Source organism: Rhinopithecus roxellana, chromosome 15, assembly GCF_007565055.1.
Source record: "Rhinopithecus roxellana isolate Shanxi Qingling chromosome 15, ASM756505v1, whole genome shotgun sequence".
NCBI lineage: Eukaryota > Metazoa > Chordata > Mammalia > Primates > Cercopithecidae > Rhinopithecus > Rhinopithecus roxellana.
In genome coordinates, this window is record NC_044563.1 from 55,695,295 (window position 1) to 55,714,378 (window position 19,084).

Here is a 19,084-nt window from a genome sequence, read left to right on the forward strand (position 1 = left end):
CAGTTGGAAATGCAGAAATCATCTGCCTTCTGTGTTGATCTCGCTGGGAGCTGCAGACCACAGCTGTTCCTATTCAGCTATCTTGCCACCACTGCCCCAGGAAAGCATTTTTATGTAACTCTTCATTGGTCTAAGGCTACCTTGGCTGCATGGCTGAATTAATAAAGTCACACTGGGGGAAAGTACATGGCATAAACATTATTTTTGAGGAGAATTTCAACTGGAAGATGAGAACAGTCATCAAGAAATAAAATCTTGCCATTGTTGCACAGTCCAGCTGCCCTGCAATGAACACAAGCTGCTGGTACAAGATGTTTGGAAACCAATCAGAAAAGATATCCCCAGTAATACATGCTTTTTTGTTACCATAATAACAGACTGGTAAGAAATTCACTCCTTAAAAACAGCAAGAATGCAAGCTTTTGCCCATCACAGCATTTATGAGTGCCTCCTACATTACCACATCCCATCCCAGTTATTCTGTCCTTGGCATCCTTAATACCTGTATTGGCTGTCTCATCAGCTGTAGTCAGTATCTTTCTGGGGCATTAACACCAAAACAGTGATGTTTCATCAGCATTATTGACTTGTTCTGGCATAAGATAGTAATCAGCGGTGACTATGGCAAACTTGTCAATGAACTTCTTGCTGCTTTGTTATCAAAAAATGCTTTATCACCACAAAGTTTTAAAACTGTAATGCCGCATCTCTTCTTAAATTTCTGCAACTGGCCTGTTGAATATGCACAGCTTCCTTCAATTTTTAGTTAATCATGATAGATCTCTGCTTATGTCATGATCAGTATTACCATTAAGTGACATAAGTTCACTACAATGCTGATGGATCCACTCTTTCAATACGTGATCGAGATCTTCATTTTTAGCTTTATGCAGCGTATTTCTATTTTTCATTAACTTCTGTTCATCATTTCAGCACAGAATTTCAATAGCTTATCCTTTTGTTTTTTCAGGTCACATATGGTAGTCATTCCAACACCATACTCTTCTGCAACACACTGCACACTTAACACCACTGTCCAGTTTCTCCAACAGCTTGTCTTTCTGTGCTATAGATAAACTTAAGTGCTTCCTCGTTTCCTTGTCACTATTACTCCTCAGAGGTATCTGCAGGCCTTTTTGACATTTTCAACATCTTTACACCACAGAACAGAAAATAAGCAAAAAAACCATGGTAAGTGATGCACATAGGTCTTGGCCCCATGTGGAGCATTGCGGGGAACCTGTTATTGGCACATCTAGCCTGCATACACGCCATTTTATTACCCGCTGTGGGAGTGCTTGTGTCAGGGGAATTTGGGTGTGCAAGGAAAAGATATATTACTGCTACAGAAGGCAGAAGGAGTCTTTTTTCCCTTGGGAATACTGAATAAACTGTGTGGTGTGCACCTGTGTTTTGATTGCAATTTACCACATGAAGTCAGGTGTGGAATTGTCCACTTGTGGCATCAGTTGGCACTCAGAAAGCTTCAGATTTTAGAGCATTTCAGATTTCAGATTTTCAGATTCAGGATGATGCAACTGTACTGATTAAGCAGTATGCTACTCAATTTTTTTTAATCGCCAAAATTATTCCCTCCGCCCTATTTTTTTTTAAACAAGAAGAATAAGGACTTAATAGTGGCCAGATACTAATGAAATATTCTGAAAGGGTATAGTTCATGGGGATAAAATACAGCATTTAGTAAACTCTACAAAAAAATTCCAGTTCTTCTATTTGGTAATCCTGCTCCTTCCTGAGTGCTGGTTCTAAGAAAAGGGAAGGCTCAACTAAATTCACAAGGATGTTAACTATAGTTAAATCTAGAATATCAAATCCTGGAAACACACTAGATACCCAACAATAAGGGAATAATTTAATAAATTATTATGTATTATATAATAAATTTAATAAATTATGCAATAATAAAAATATTAAACAGCCCTGAAAATAATTAGGATATTTATAGAGAAATAGAATAATGTTAATGAAGCAACGATATATGATGAAAGCATGCTACCAAATAGAATATGAACTTTTAATTCCAAATATGTAAAAATTATTATTCACAGCCAGGTGCGGTGGCTCACGCCTATAATTCCAGCACTTTGGGAGGCTGAAGCGGGTGGCTCATGGGGACAGAATAACTGTTGGAAGAAGTCACAGATAAACAGACTTCTCAGAACATACCTGATTTTGTGGATTTGATTTTGGAACTACATAAATATGTCATATAACTATAAATAAAATTTTGTGAAAATTTTCAAAATGACAATCTAAAAAAAAAAAAAAACCCAGAAACAAATTAAACTATAATGCTTGACTACAGAGAAAAGAATTATTTCAAGTGACTTTTAAATACAGTAATTTGACTGTATATCCTTACAATACCCTTAAAAATGAAATAACTACAATAAAAATTTATGTTCAATAATCATATTGGTTCTATTATTCTGAAACTATTATGTATTATACATTAAAGGTATAATTTTATTAATCATTAGAAATCAGGATTTTCTAGTTCCTAAAGATTCTTCCTATATCATCAGAAGAAAAAAGATACAAACATACAAATAGAAAAAGTTAAAACCCATAATTATAAATTGGAATTAGTAATATCAGCATGAACTGATGATATATTTCCTCTCAAACAAAAAAGAACTCTAGCTCTGTCCACCAATAAAATGCAGAAACAATGACCAATGCAGTAGTAATGAACACCCCCACAATGCCCAGATTGTGGTATCTAAACACCATTTTTCACTAAGAAACCAGGACTCCCTGAAAAAATGTCTAATTTCAAGTCTAGGGGAGAAAATGTACAAGATGAACCTGGAACATCTCAACATACCATGAAACAAGGACACTATTAAAGACTAATGGAGTTGTGTCAAAAGAATTTAGAAACCAACTTAAAGAGGCTCCCACTGCAAAGGATGGAACAAGGTGAGCACCAGAAGGAAGATCTGCAATGTATTGATAGACACCAAAAATCTTAATAATGTGGGGAGTTAAAATCTTATTGGCCGATGAACCAATTCATCTGAAAACATACAAATAAAGAGAAATAATCAGGCATGTATCCTGCTTTTCCCATATGAATTGTACCTTAGGGTAAGCAATAATAATAAAGGAAAGTGTGCAGTGGCTGGATCTCAGTTTTCTTCAAAATTCCATATAGCAACTGTGACAGAATTGTGAAACAGCACTCACCTTGTGCTACTGTTGACATGACCACAGATGGTGTAGAGGACACCACAGCTGTTACTGCAACTGTATTAGGAATAGGTGATGGTGTAGAACTGCTGCTGCCACTGCTGCTATTACTGACCAGAGAGGACTGTGAAGCAGTTATAACAACTGGAGGCTTCTGGGTTGTAGAAGCAATGACTGACGTTGGTACAAGCTTAGTGACTGCTGCATAGTTATGGGATTTGGAGAGAATGTTGGGCACGAAGGTTGAGCTTGGTGATGTGGTGACTATAATAACCTAAGGAATAAAAAATAAGTTATTTTTATGTACCTACTATACTACGAATGTATCTACACTCACAGTTAGCTACATACAATTCAAAAATAGCTTATGAAAAATGAAGAAGCAATTCAACAGAGAAGAATATACAACTAAAAATATATTAAAAATTTCCTTTACTAGTAACAATCAAAATGTACTTAAAAGCAACAATTTTACAAATCAAATATTTTAAAAGATAACATCAATGCTGTGTAAGATACAGCAAAGTAGACAATTCAGCATACTACTTAGGGAGTCTAAACTGGCACACTCTTTCTAGAAAGTAATTTAAACATTCATTCATTTATAAATATTTATTGAGCGCCTACTATGTGCCAGGCATGGTCCTAGACGCTGGAGAATAGAAGAATGAACAAAAGAAACAAAGTTCATACCTTCAAGTAGCTTACATTTTAGTAGTGGGAGAGAAATAAACAGAAAACTAAGTATATGTCACGTAGAGACAAACGGAAGAGACAAAAAAGTATGGTAGGAGAATAAAGAATGATGGGAGCACTGTATGATTTTTTTAAATAATGTATTCAATAAAGACCTCTCAGTAAGGTGACATATGAGCAGAAACCAGAAGGAAGTAGGGATATGAACCATGGTGCTACCCAGAAGACCATCCATCGGCACAGGGAGCAGCAAATACAATGGCCCAAAAGCAGAAGCAAGCTTGGTATGTTCAAGAAACTTCAAAGATCTAGTGAACAGGATACAAATGTATAGGGTACAAAGTAGTAGTAGACAACTGCAGAGAAGTAATGGAGGACTAAACCATTTAAGAGCATGTTGACAGTATTATACCCTTTATGTGATGTGATGAAAAAGGTACTTTCTTTCTGAGGTCTTCTGTCCAAAAGCCCATAATCATAGTCTAATCATGAGAAGAACATTAGACAAATTCTAATAGTTGGAGTATCTACAAGATACTTGACCAGTACTCCTCAAAACTGTCAAGGTCATCAATAAAAAGGAAAGTCTGAGAAACTTTCACAGTAAAGAGGAATCAAGAGGAGCCTAAGGAGAAACAACAACTAAATATAATATGGTATCCTAGAACAGAAAAAGACAATAGGTAAAAAACAAGGAAATATGAATAAACCATGGACTTAATTTTAACATCAATGCATTAATACTGTTCATTAGCTATAACAATGTATCACACCAATGTAAAATGTTCAGAATAAAGGGGACTTCTCAGGAAGTGGGTAAAAAACAAAACGAAACAAAGAGAACAAGAAAACTAGGTGCGGAATATATGAGAACTCTCTGTACTATCTTCTCAATTTTTCTGTAAATCTACAACTGTTTTAAAAAATAAAGTCCATTTTTTTAAAAATCATTACCTGTTAGGTAAAAAGTACAGTACGGCAATGAAGGGAGACAAATTAAGAAGCTCCTGTAACAAACCAGGCAGGGATGATGGTGACCAAAGTATCTGTGGCGGAAGGAGGTAAAAAGTGAACAGATTCTGAATACACTGCAAAGGTAAAGCCAAGAGGATTTGCTTGTATGTTGAAATGAAGAATGGAGAAAAAGAGAGGCAGGAAAGAGATGTCAAGGTTTTGCCAGTATAACTGGAAAACTGTAGATGATTTAGTGACAAATCATTCCAGACAGAGAGAATAGTATGAAGGAAAGGACCTAATGTCAGAAGTAGCTTGATAAATTTAAAAACAGAAAGGAAGGCAGTGTAGCAAAAAGCACATAGGGCAAAGAGGAATTGGAAAAGCAAGCAGAGGCTACATTAAATGCAGAATTTAGATTTTTATACTAAGTATAATAGAAAGTCACAGAAGATTTTAAGTAGGAAGGAAAACAAAATTTGATGTATGTTTTAAAAGATCACTCTAGCTGCTACATGATAAGAGGCAAGAGGGGAAACAGTGAGACCAGTTAAACTATTGCATCAGACCAAGCAAAAAATGATAGAGGCTGCTTGCACTGGACTGTTAGTAGTAGAAATAAAGAGAAGAGATCAGAGTCAGATTATTTTGAAAAGTAGAGAGAATAGGATTTGTTGATGAATGGAAATGGCAGTGTTAAGGAAGAGAACAGAATCAAGAATAGCCCCTAGGGCTAATATGTATCAGCTTATTTAAATCTCCCAACAATTCTATGACACATGTACTATTATTATCCCCATTTTACAAATGAGAACACAAAAATTATTTAGAAGTCTGTAGTATCACATTTTTATTCTGGGGTGGTAGAGTAAAACCCAAAACAGAGCAGATTATCTACTTCCTCTTTAAATGACATTATTTGTACCTACCTAGAAAAGAAAAACTGTTTTGAAAAATCTAAAGAATTTAAGGGAAAATTCTTTTGCATTTTTATATCACTTCTAAAGAAGGCCGGAAGTTAGTCAGTCAAAATTTACTAAATATGTCTGTACTCAGGACCTACATCTCAAAGAAGCTCTGACCATAACATTATTATTATACACTTTGGGTGTTACAGAGAATTACAAAATATAAGTACTTATCCAGTGTTACAGAGAATTACAAGATATAAGTACTTGTCCATTACTTTAAGGAGTTTGTTAGTTAATTATTTGAGGCATCAAGAAAGATACATAAGATCAGCAAACACCTGTATAGAGTCAACCAGCATATTTATAGATAGACTTGATCAGCAAACACCTATATAGCATTATTAGAAAACAACAATCAACCATGATACCAACTGAGAAATAGACCAATATGGTAAAAAGACCACAAGTTTAGGAGTCAAATGAACCTGAACTTAGATCCTGCCTCTGCCACTTAAAAATGGCAGGCCCCTGGACATGTTGGAATCTCTGCACTCTGATTTTCATCTATAAAATGGGGATAATAATACCTACCTTGCAAAGTCATTACAAGGATTAAAAGATATAATGATGTTAAGCATCTGACATAGTGCTAGGCACATAGCAGGTGGTCAATATTTGGCAGTCAACAAATGGTACTTAGTAGCTTATTACTACTACTTAATAAATGTGAAAAGGATATCAGTAAAGGCATTATACATCAAATCAATCTGAAAATGTATTTCAATATACTTTGTTTCACTTAAAACTTTTCTTATTTTTTCCCCAAATTCTGATACCTCTGAGAATCCAAAGAATTCACAGCTGCTGCCACACCCAAACCATTAGAGTAGCAATGGCAATTAGGGTTCACTTTTGCCAGTTCTGAACTAATTGTAGTAGCCTCCTGGAGCACAATGCTTATAAGGACTCTGAGGCACAGATAAGAATTCACCAACGCTTAGCAGGAAAGTATGCCACAGTTAATTAGCAATGTCTGTCATGGGCAAGGGCAAGGGAAGCATTCACACTTGTACCAAATATTTGCAATTTCAGAATTAGAGTATACAGGTAGGCTTTAACATTAAGACAAAACTTCAGCAAAATGAATCTAGAGTCTTTAAGAGCATATTTTAGATTACAGATACAAATGATAAAATCTATTTTGAGATTTCAGTCTGCAAGATGATTTCTGATCTGAAAAGAAGTTATCCTTCATTAGAGATCCACCTTGGAGGAAACCTACTTGCACTTTAAAGTTACTCATTACAACAGGGGGAAGTATAGGGGTTTAAAACCAAGTGAACCAAACAGTGTTTATTCAGGCCATAATTCAAATTACTGACCTTCTAGCACTCACAAAAACTCCTTAAGAGTGCTGGGACTTGCACCCTAAGGACAAAATGAAAAATATCAATCAAGCACATGAAGGCATAAAGCTAAATTCTGCTGCTTTGATATATAAGTGCTGCATCAATGTTATATTTAAAATGAAGGCACCACATTAACACAGGTGGAAATGTGTCTACCCTGAAAATATATTACCTATTTGAATTTGAATAAAGTCCACAAATTCATAAATAATTATACTTAACATAAAAATCACTTCACCTACAATAATTCCTAAGTTGCCTTATACAGGATTTGTGACAAATCCAAGGTGAATGCAATAATGGCGACAGCCTTGGATAGATTTCAGAAAAATCCAATTACCCAAGCAAGAGGAAAACATAAAACTCTAAGAACATTTATTAGTCCTACCCATATCGGCTTGTCCATAAAATGATAAAAGTAATGGCATTGAGTACACATGAAGTAAAAGAGTACAGTTTTACATCTGGAACATAGTAGGTGCTCAATAAATATTTGTGGAATGAATGAGTCTTATTTTTAATTTAATTTGTTTTAAACATTTGTTTTTTTAACCACAGTAAGACAAATCTAAGGTTCTGAACCTGAACTCTCATGGTACGGCTCATATATAACTTGGGAGATAAATATGCCCTCTTATAAATATCACAAGTCTGAAAACCTCAACTATCCATTCTCAATTGAAAATTCAGAAGAAAAAAAATAAAAATAAATATATGGTAAAGTCAATGAACTTAAAAAAAGTTCACAAACTTCACTGAGCCCTCATCTACTACATGTATTTTTAGCTTAGTCTACCAAAGAAGACTGAAAAGTTAATAGTATTAGGTGACATTTACTGCACACTCACTGTATGTACTATGTTAAGTATTTTCTTTTTTTATTTTCTTTTTTTTGAGATGGAGTTTCACTCCTGTTTCCCAGGCTGGAGTGCGATGACATGATCTCGGCTTACTGCAACCTCTGTCTCCCGGGTTCAAGCAATTCTCCTGCCTCAGCCTCCCGAGTAGCTGGGATTACAGGCATGCGCCCCCATGCCCAGCTAATTTTGTATTTTTAGTAGGAACGGAGTTTCTCCATGTTGATCCGGCTGGTCTCGAACTCCCACCCTCAGGTGATCCGCCTGCCTCGGCCTCCCAAAGTGCTGGGATTACAGGTGTGAGCCACCACACCTGGCCTATGATCATCTTTATTTTATAAAGAAACAGGCTCAAGGGCGGTAGCTAAGCCAGTATTGGAACCAGATACATCTATTCGTTCATTAATTAATTTACTCATTCAACAAACATTAATTAGCACTTACTATGTGCCAGGTACTATTCTAAATACTAGGAAATACATTGAAGAATAAGACAAAGTCTCTACCCTTAGCAGCTTATAGTCCCTGGGAGAAATAGAAGATAAACAACTTTGCAATATAATATCAACTAGTTATAAGTATAATGAATAACAATAAAACAGAGCATGGGAATAGAAGGATATGGATGGGAGGTAGGTAGTCTTTTAGCTATTGCTTTGCTTTACTATTTCTCAAATACCAAATTAAAAGGGTAGACAAGAAGCAGGGAAGAGAGAAGAATTACTGAGAAAATAAGATCCAGCAACAAAGGCAGTAAAAACATTTAAGTAAGCAGACTTAAAAATTCAGGGTACAGCAGAATGATGCCACCTAATACAGGGCCAGCTTAGAAAGCAATAACTATAATAGCATATAAAAAGTGACATTCAGAAAGATTGTCTTGGAGTCATCAAATAAAAATGTAAAAATTATCTTCAGTATAAAACTTAAGAAGTCATCAAAAATAGTTAATTTCTATATATGAAGGGATATGCTTCAATGAAGTGATGAATTCATTTATTTGGAACAGCTATTAATCAACAGTGTAAATAAACAAACCTCTATATTACATAAAATACCTGCAAGGGAAGGAACCAACAATTGTTGAATACATACCTTATATTGCTCTTTAAATATCCAATCTCATTTAATCCTTGCAATAACGTCCTAAGATGACATCATTCTCATCTCATAAATGAGTGAACAGATTCAGAAAGACTAATTTATTTAGGTCATACTAGAAGAGCTAGGGTTCCAACCCAGGACTCCTGACTCTAAACATTTTTGTTTGATTCTAATACCATAATCCCTCATCTTCAGACTGAAAATAGAATTACATCCCACAGATCAGCTCATTATCATTTCTAGTTACCAAGAAAATAATGATAATTTTTAATATATTATATAATGACATCTTTGCAGGAAACTTGAGGAGGTTCTTTAAGGGGAAGTTATCACAGGAATAAAGATTCAAAGGTTGAAAGACCACACAATTTACCTAAACTTCTTCCCCAAAATCCCTCTAAAATAGCAAGAAGGGATTGTTTTTTAAAAAGGGAAAAGGCACATAAACCTGTAAGGTCAAAACAAAAAGGAGACAACAGCTATATAGTTTGGAAACTGAAAAACAGACAAATAGGAATGGATTAAGCATATCCAAGAAAGTAAAAACCTAACGCAGTAAACAATAACAAAAAATAAGGCAACCTGCATTTGTGAGCCCCAGAAAGACTCAGGAATTGAGAACACCAGATACTTCTGAAGTGGGGATAAACGTGCAACTAAAGAGAGGAAAATTAGTTGAAAATCTATTTAAGAACCATTTAGATCCCTAGTTATTCTCTCCCATCCTAAGGAAGGCTAAGAATTTAGTGTCATGAGGGAAATTGACAAAGAAATCTAATGACATCAGGCACAGCTGAGAGGCCAGGTACTATGCTAAAAACAGAGGAGTTAAGTGAAGTATATATATCATGAATGGTGAGCCCACCCAGCCCTTTCCCTCCATTTAACCCCGAAACAAAACACTGCCACCCAGGCTTATATTACTCAAGGTAGGAAACTGGGATATTTCTGAGCAATCTACCAGTCCAAACAAAAGCCCTAAAGACAGTGACAAATGGTGGAGGTAAAGGGGTAGTGGATGTTCCTGAACAAAATAGTCCAGTTGGGTCAATTTATGATGAAAGTCACCAGTCAGCATGTCCCACCCATACACACAGAGCTTTCTGTCACCTTTTTAGTGCCTATTTTCATTTGTAAGCAGACAGCCAGACACTTAAGAAAACTAAATAAAAGAGATCAAAACAAATAGATAAAAGGAACTTACAGAGAGAACATGAAAGAAGAAAACATTTAAAAAATTGTCATGAATCTCATTAGGTAAGAAAATACAATGCTTCTATGAAAGAGCGGGATGCTTTTTTTTCTAAAGGAACTTTCAGAGAAAAAGAGTTACTAGAAATTTAAAGTATGAGAGCAAAAATGAAAAATTATATAAATGTAGTGAAAAATAAAATTAAATGATAAAGAAAATAAAAATACTGAGCATTTACTATGTGCAAGGCTCTAACAATTTTTCATATACTATTTCATGTATTTACACCCAAAAGTCCTATAAAATAAATACATTGTTTTCTCTGTTTTATAGATGAGAAAACTCAGGTAGAGAGTTTGGTTTTCCTACAGTCCAATAGCTAGTAAGTGGCAAAAGCTGGGATCTGAATCCAGGAAGTTCAATTCCAAAATATAGGCTTTTAACCATTGTATGAGAGTAGGAAAACAATGCAAACAAATGGAAAATGGCAATGAGAAAGATAAATGGATCAATCCAGTCAGTTCAATAGGCAAGTAACAGGTGATCCAAAAAGAGAAAAAAGAGACAAACCAAATAAATAACTCAAGAAATGTATCAGAATTGAAAGACATAAATATTCAGAATAAAAGGGCCCACTGAGTATACAACCTAATGGATGAAATAAAGACCCACACCAAGGAACTTTACCTTGAAATTTCAGAATTCCGAAAGTTATTGAAAGTTTGTAAAGAGAAAAACAGGATCTGAAATTAGAATGGCACTGGACTTCCCAAAATCAATAATGGAAGCTGGAAGCCAACAGAGCAACAACACCTTCAAAAATTGACAGGGAAAATGACCTACAACCTAGAATACTTTTCCTAGTTAAACCATAAAAAAAGTGGGAAGGTAGAATAAAGAAATTTGCAGTCTACCATGCAAGGCCCCCAAAAATTTACTTTCCATCCACCCATACACCAGGTAGCTACTGGAGGATATGCTCTAGCAAAATGAGCAAAGAAACTAATAAAGAAGATCAGAATGATGGTTAAGGAGAGATCCCAGAAATATAGGTGTGCAACAAGCCTAGAGAGCCATTATGGTCCATCCAGATCAGTGTGGGAAGACAGAGGGGTCTAATAACATGAAACTGACAAAATACTAATGACTTCAACATATTTAGATAAGAGTTTAAGAATGAATTAATAATAGCATACAAAGAATTTAAAAAGAAGATAACAAAAGTTATTCACTTAATTATATCCTTCCTTTCTTCTATGAAACACCTGACAACTTTACTATTTTGGCAAATTAAAATCTGAGTTCCTACAGGGAAGGTCATACAAATAAAGGTTAAAATTGTTTTTCTATTTAAATTTTTTTCCAAATAGGATTACAATGATAAAACAGAGCACAATTCTTAGAAGAGATCGGCTAGCTGTGTCATATTAGGCAAGTCATTTAACATTGCAAAGCCTCATCTGCAAAAGTGAAATAATAATACCTATCCCAAAGCCTTAGCTGGAGAATTAAACAAAGTAAAAGATGTGAACATCCCCAGCATAATGCCAAGCACATAGTAAGCACTCAGTGCATGTTTATTAAATCTGAATCATACTATCTGAAAGAAACAATTGGCAGGCAGAGACTCCCTCCACTACATACCTTCTGTGTTGTTGTGTTTGTTGTCTGTGTTGACGGTTTAGTGAAGGTTATTTTCACAGGAGACATGTGGGGTGGTAAGGAGTTGGCAATGCTCTGCATGATGTTGCTCATCTTGGGACTACCACTCACAGGCACAGTGATCGTCTTTGAGACTGGAACAACGGCCTTTGGAACTTCCTTTAGAACAACAGGAGAGGAGCTGGAAGAGTTTGTTCGCCTTCGTTTTCTGGGTTTTTCATCTTCATCTGAACAGCTTACACCTGAAGGGCAACGACAATACTGCTATATGTATACCAAACTAATCTTGCATTTTACACTTTATTTTTAAAATCTTTATATCGTCCTTGACCTCTCTCTGTCTTAAGCCGTTAGCCAATAAGTTCTATCAATCCTCCCTCAGAAAAGTGGTCTCTGAATGCCTTCCCTCCTTTCCTTTAAGACAAAGTCTCACTCTGTCGCCCAGGCTAGAGTGCAGTGGCGTGATCTCAGCTCACTGCAACCTCTGCTTCCCATGTACAAGTGAATCTCCTGTCTCAGCCTTCCAAGTAGCTGGGATTACATGCACCCGCCACCATGGTCAGCTAATTTTTGTATTTTCAGTAGAGACAGGGTTTCACCATGTTGGCCCAGGCTGGTCTTGAACTCCTGACTTCAGGTGATCCGCCCTCCTCGGCCTCCCAAAGTGCTGAGATTACAGGCGTGAGCCACTGTACCTGGCCTTCCCTCCTTTCTTTAAACCTATGGCCACGTCAGGCCTTCTTATCTCCTGCCTGTATCTTGGCAACAATCACCTACAAGATGTCCATGCTTCCAGTCTGTCCACTTCTATCTACCCTCAATCCTACTACTAGTTACAAAATTTCACATCTAATCATTCCTATGCACTGCCTAAAATCCTTTAGTAGTTTTTTTTTTTTTTTTTTTTTGAGATGGAGTCTCGCTCTGTCGACCAGGCTGGAGTGCAGTGGCCAGATCTCAGCTCACTGCAAGCTCCGCCTCCCAGGTTTACACCATTCTCCTGCCTCAGCCTCCCGAGTAGCTGGGATTACAGGCGCTCGCCACCTCGCCCAGCTAGTTTTTTGTATTTTTTTTTTTTAGTAGAGACGGGGTTTCACTGTGTTAGCCAGGATGGTCTCAATCTCCTGACCTCGTGATCCGCCCGTCTCGGCCTCCCAAAGTGCTGGGATTACAGGCTTGAGCTACCACGCCCAGCCCCTTTAGTAGTTTTTATCTCCCTACAAGATGAGGCACAAAATCATTACCATATCATTCAAGACTCCATATCTTTCCAAGAACACAATACCTGTTACATCCAACCCCATGTACCCCTATTAATCTTGGGATTCTGAACTGCTCACCATTCCCCAAAGCCACCTTAATCACATTCTATCCATCTCTGAGTATCCATATACTATTGTTCCTTGGGGAATACCACCTACCATCAATGACCTCTTCATCATTCTGCAATCATCATCCTACAAGCCATCTCCTTAGTGAAGCTTTCCCTTATTCCTCTAAGCAAAGCTAATCCACCTCTCTCCTAAGCTGTACCACTTACCAGATGGCAATGTGATTGTCTACACATCTCCTATTAGTAAGGGGCTCCCAGAGGGTAATGACTAAGTCTTATTTGTTTGTTTCCCCAGTATAGTGCCTTGCACATACAAAGTTAGGCAAATAAATGATTATATCCCAAACTAACGTTGTTGGTATGACTTCTGAGCATAAAGCAATCATCTTCCAGGTTACTTAAAACTACATATTATGTGAAATCGTTTCTTCATGTTTGAGATGCACTTTCAGTATTTTACTTATTTACTTATTTAAGAGATGGAGTCTCACACTGTTGCCCAGCCTGGAGTGCAATGATGTGATCTCAGCTCACCACAACCTCCATCTCCCAGATTCAAGTGATTCTCCAGCCTCAGCCTCCCAAGTAGCTGGGATTACAGGCACCCGCCACCACACCTGGCTAATTCTTTTATATTTTTAGTAGAGATGAGGTTTCACCATGTTTGCAAGACTGGTCTCAAACTCCTGACCTCAGGTGATCCGCTCGCCCTGGCCTCCCAAAGTGCTGGGATTACAGGCATGAGCCACCATGCCTGGCCTAGTATTTTCTTTTCTTTTCTTATCTTTTATTATTATTTTTTTAAGATGGAGGCTCGTTCTGTTGCGCAGCCTAGAGTAAATGGCACGATCTCAGCTCACTGCAACCTCTGCCTCCCAGGTTCAAGCGATTCTCCTGCCTCAGCCTCCCAAATAGCTGGGATTACAGGTGCCTGCCACCACACCCGACTAGTTTCTGTATTTTTAGTAGAGACAGAGTTTCACCATGTTGGTCAGGTTGGTCTCAAATGCCTGACCTCAAGTGATCCACCCACCTCAACCTCCCAAAGTGCTGGGATTACAGGCATGAGCCACTGTGCCCAGCTTCAGCCTAGTGCTTTAAAAATGATCAAAAAGTAAGTCTCTACAGTTATTTTAAAAGACCACCTTGGCTAAATCCGCAGAAATCAGATATAAATTTAATTATAGTCCTAGATTCTGCATTTTTTCTTTATGAACTAAAGCCTCAACTGTTTTTTTTAGACTTTTTAAAATCAAGTGAGAAACATAAAACATAGCAACTTAACATAGGAAATCTCTGCAGAGCAGACATAAACAATTATGTAGCATGACTCCCGAAATTAGTAATAAAATATAACCCTACCTCTTCAATTTTTTAACTCCTAATTTAAACAGGGCCAACAAAGACCTAGAATAATTCCTGCCTAAAACAGCAAACTTTACCTCTAAGTTACAAAGAAATCAAGTTTATAACTATATTGAGAAAAATGAAAATCAAATATTAATGACCTCCAGTTGACAGGAAAAACAAAGCAAAAAATAAAAAATTTTAAAAGATTCTGGCTTCCTCAGTTTCTGTCTCTCACTTCCTCTCCTACCATGGGATCTCTCTGCATACACCTGCTCTCTTTCCACTTTCTGCCATGAGTTGAAGCAGCATAAGATCCTCACCCAAACTTGGACCTTCCAATCAGCAGAGTAGTGAGCCAAATCAACCACTTTTCTTTTTTTCTTTCTTTTTTTTGAGACAGAGTCTTGCTCTGTCGCCCAGGCTGGAGTGCAGTGGCGCAATCTCAGCTCACTGCAACCTCTGCCTCCCAGGTTCAAGCAATTTTCCTGTCTCAGCCTCCCGAGTAGCTGGAACTACAGGCACGTGTCACCATGGCTGGCTAATGTTTATTTATTTATTTTTTTTTCTATTTTTAGTAGAGATAGGGTTTCACCAGGTTGGCCAAGTTGGTCTTGAACTCCTGACCTCAGATGATTTGCCCGCCTTGGCCTCCCAAAGTGCTAGGACTACAGGCGTGAGCCACTGTGCCCAGCCCCTTTTCTTTACAAATTAAAAAATATATATATAAAGCGACATTGTCATAACCGAAATTAAAAACCAAAAAATGAAAAAAAAAAACGAGCACGACACCAAACTGCTTCATAGGGTAGAATCAAGGAATTAAAAACTACAAACGAAAGAAACTTCAAAAATTACAGTCAATTAGAAATAAAGATAGGCTCTCTAAAATGTTTCACTGAATCTAATAGTTGGATAATACATAATCTAGGAGAAATATTGAATAAATCACATAAGCACATGCCTTCAGTTTCTATTCACAACATTTCTATTTCATGACAATCAAAAAAGTGAATTCTTAAGGATAGCACAGTTCAAAGGCAGATTACCCACAGGGAACAAAAATGAAGTCACTTCTCAAACCCCAGAACTGATTAAAAAAGCAATATATACCTAGTCATATGTAAAGAAAGGAATTATTTAAAATCTTCAAAAACTAACCCTACTAACAGCTAGTGGACCAATGATTTAATCCAGGAAGGCAGGTCTAATCAGAGCCTAGACAGCAGCATTTAGCCAAGACGGCCCTGATAACACTGAGAATATCACTTACTTTTGACATAAACAGTACTTCCACTTGGCAAGACAACTACATTGGAGGCAGGACTGGCAGGTCTTGGAGACTTAACCGTTGCTATGCTGCCACTTGGAACAGGGGTAGAGGTTGGGGTTGACGTGGTACTTGTGTAGGAATAGCAAACCACTACTGAAGGAACGATAAAAAAGTTTGCTGTTAACTTTCACCAAAACTGTCCAGGCATACAAAAAAATTATTTTTATTGCAGGCCAATTTTAACATTTTCATGTGATCAGAAGTCAGAGGCCAGTACTAGGTATTAGGTCCACAGATTAAAAGGCATTAATAACCTTTCCTGAAAATTATCACTTAAATAGATTTTTCCCAAGTATTTAACAGCTTGTCAACAGGTGGTATTGCTGATGGAGAAAAACGCAGTTACAAAGAAATAAAGTTTAAAATTATACTAAGAAAAATGAAAATAATTTTCACTCATGGCAGGAGTTGGACAACAGGCACTTACTTGTATTCCCTTTTAATACTAATAGCAGCACCAATGACATGGGTGGATACTTTTTCCCTAACCTTAGCAATTTCCAACGTGGCCACTAAGGAAGAATCAAGGTAACATTCTTTTCTATAAATCAACTCACTAGTCATTGCCATCCAAGCAGCACAACAACTCAACTAAAATAATGACAACATCATATTTCAACCTATCATTCAATGAAGGGATACAGCTAAACAACAGTAAGAATAGGTTATAGGCATCATTTATTGAGTACCACACACTAAATCCTTTCCATACATCTTCACTAATTCTCACAATATCACATTCTCATTTTAAAGATGAGGAACCCAAGGCTCACAGAAGCTCAAATTTGCTGGAGGTCATACAGCTAGGAAATGACAAATTAAGATTCGAACATGGATTTGACTAGTGGAAACTCTATATTCTTTCCACTCTACCTGAGAGTCGGTAGATGGAGGAACTCAATGGAGGCCAAATTTATACACTGTCTTCCTCCAAATATACCTTTTCTCACCCTAAAACAGAGCCTGTCATGCATAAAAAAGAGTGCCTTACTCTGTTCCATGGCCATTGCTAGGCAAGCAAAGACAATTCCAATTCCCCAGAGTAACCTGACAAATGCATTGTTTTTAGGGTCATTGTCATGCAACATCAAACTAAACTACTTGAGTCAATCCAAATATGCTCTGTCAAATTTAATATTACTCTTGGTGGTCACTAGAGAATTGGAGGATTTTTAAAGCATGTGTCAATTACTAGATAAATAATGATAAGAAAGCCCTTCTGCCAGGGAATGGATTCAGCACATTCATTAACCAGAACAAAGAAGTAGCATATATCATTGATTACAGAAAATGAAAACGGAGCTTTATTTTCTAAAGCTATCAGTTCAGAATCATTTTTTAGCAGCTAAATGACTTCTGTTACCTTATTTATTTTCTAATGTCATCCATTAAGGTCTTCTATTCATTTTTAACAAGACACACTGATATCAAAAATCCATTCCAAGGTTTCTGCAATTTTGATGATTAACATAATTCACACCTTCGACAAAAGGGAGACTTAAATTTTGTCTAAGACTAAAAATCTGGCAGTCTAATTTCAGAATTAGAGTTTCCTACTATGTTTCATAACCTTTAAACACTTGAATATAAGTAGATGAAAAATAAGACAACTTTTCTTGAAATTGTATTGAAGATTCTAAGAAAAGTACTCTCTAACACAGGCATATTTTTCTACTTACCTTCCTTGCTTCCTGTTTCCGCAGGCACTGGAAGAGATGCGTTGTGCTGGATAGCTGCATTAGCAACAGCATTAGCTGTTACAGTAAAGGCGGTTTGGGGAACGAGCCGGGGCATCAGTGGTACCAATCGACGACCTTCAATGGACCATTCTGAAGAGCTATTTGGTCCAGACATACTAAACAAAAAAGAAAGCGCTGCTACAAGGGTTTCCAATCACTAAAAACAAATCAAACATATATGCTCAAACATATATAACTTTTTAAATTATAAAAAGTGCCCTGAGGGAATAGGAGAGGCTTTATTTTAAGCAAGCAAGATCAAAATTATGAATAATTATAATTCAAGGAATGTCACACACTTAGGTTCTTACACAGTTTATTCTATAATCTGAATCTTATCATGAACATAACTGAAACTACAAAAAATCTTCCTATGCCTTCTAAATAAATATTGGCTTTGGTTTCATTAACTTAAATCTGCTATCACTAATGAAAACTAGTATTTCAACTAATATTTAGAACTTAATTTTATAATTAACACAAGAAAGTAATAAGCACTTATAATTTTAAAAGTCAGATTTTCCTTAATTAAGGATGGAATTCACTGAACCTTTTGAAAATTATCTAACTGCCTGCATGGCCAGAGGTTCTAAGGCTTTCAAACAAGGGAAACTGAGGCAGTAAACGAGGGAGCCTAAGTAGAAAAGAATGGAAGAGTACTGTATATATAACCATATGTGTCACTGATAATGTATTATTATCCTTCTTGTTAAAAACAGACTAGATCTAAGTACACTAGAAGAAACGCGCCATTATTTTTATGTATTTATACTACTCTTCACTCTAAGAAGGAATTAAGACAATTGAACTCTCTCTCTAAGCAAACACCACTCTCAGTTTATCTACCCTAAATTCCTTGAACAAATTTTATCCCAAGAATTCAACCAGAAGTTGGAATAGCAAAAGGTAGTTGTATCATTTCTCTTAAATTGGTTCCATGAAAGACTCTGACTAATGATTAGTGCTGAAGTTTAAAATTCACTCAGAAATAATCAATCTCTTCACTAAATCAGAAATATTTCTGCATTTGAAACCATAGGTTCTTCAAACTAACTTAGAGTTTAAGATTCTGTATGTCCACGCATTCTCAGATTTAGATAAGAGTATAAAAGCCCTTGTTAGTGGGCAGTGGTTATCATTAAGCACTTATGTCAAGGATTGTTCTAAACATATACATGTATTAACTCTTCAATCCTATGAATTTGGTAGTATTATTACCTCCATTTTACAGATTAGGAAACTGAGTCAGAGACATCAAATAACTTGCCTAAGGTCACACAACTAATAAATGTCTCCTTCGACCAGCATAATCATACTACTGAAATTATTTGACA

At 36.5% G+C, this 19,084-nt stretch overlaps 1 protein-coding gene across 9 annotated transcripts in view; it reads right to left on the reverse strand.

Moving 5' to 3' along the window:
- The window catches only part of EMSY (EMSY transcriptional repressor, BRCA2 interacting), a 108,228-nt gene that overhangs the window by 75,622 nt on the left and 13,522 nt on the right, over positions 1–19,084 (reverse strand). For 6 of the 9 annotated variants that reach the window (XM_030917374.1, XM_030917368.1, XM_010366780.2 and 3 more), the window contains 4 exons: positions 17,691–17,866; positions 15,952–16,104; positions 11,981–12,240; positions 3,211–3,487 (listed from right to left, as the gene is read on the reverse strand). In XM_030917374.1, coding sequence (XP_030773234.1) covers positions 3,211–3,487; positions 11,981–12,240; positions 15,952–16,104; positions 17,691–17,866 — 866 coding nt within the window. The remainder of the gene's footprint in view (positions 1–3,210; positions 3,488–11,980; positions 12,241–15,951; positions 16,105–17,690; positions 17,867–19,084) is intronic. The other 3 variants (XM_030917371.1, XM_010366778.2, XM_030917373.1) reach the window with 1 other exon arrangement.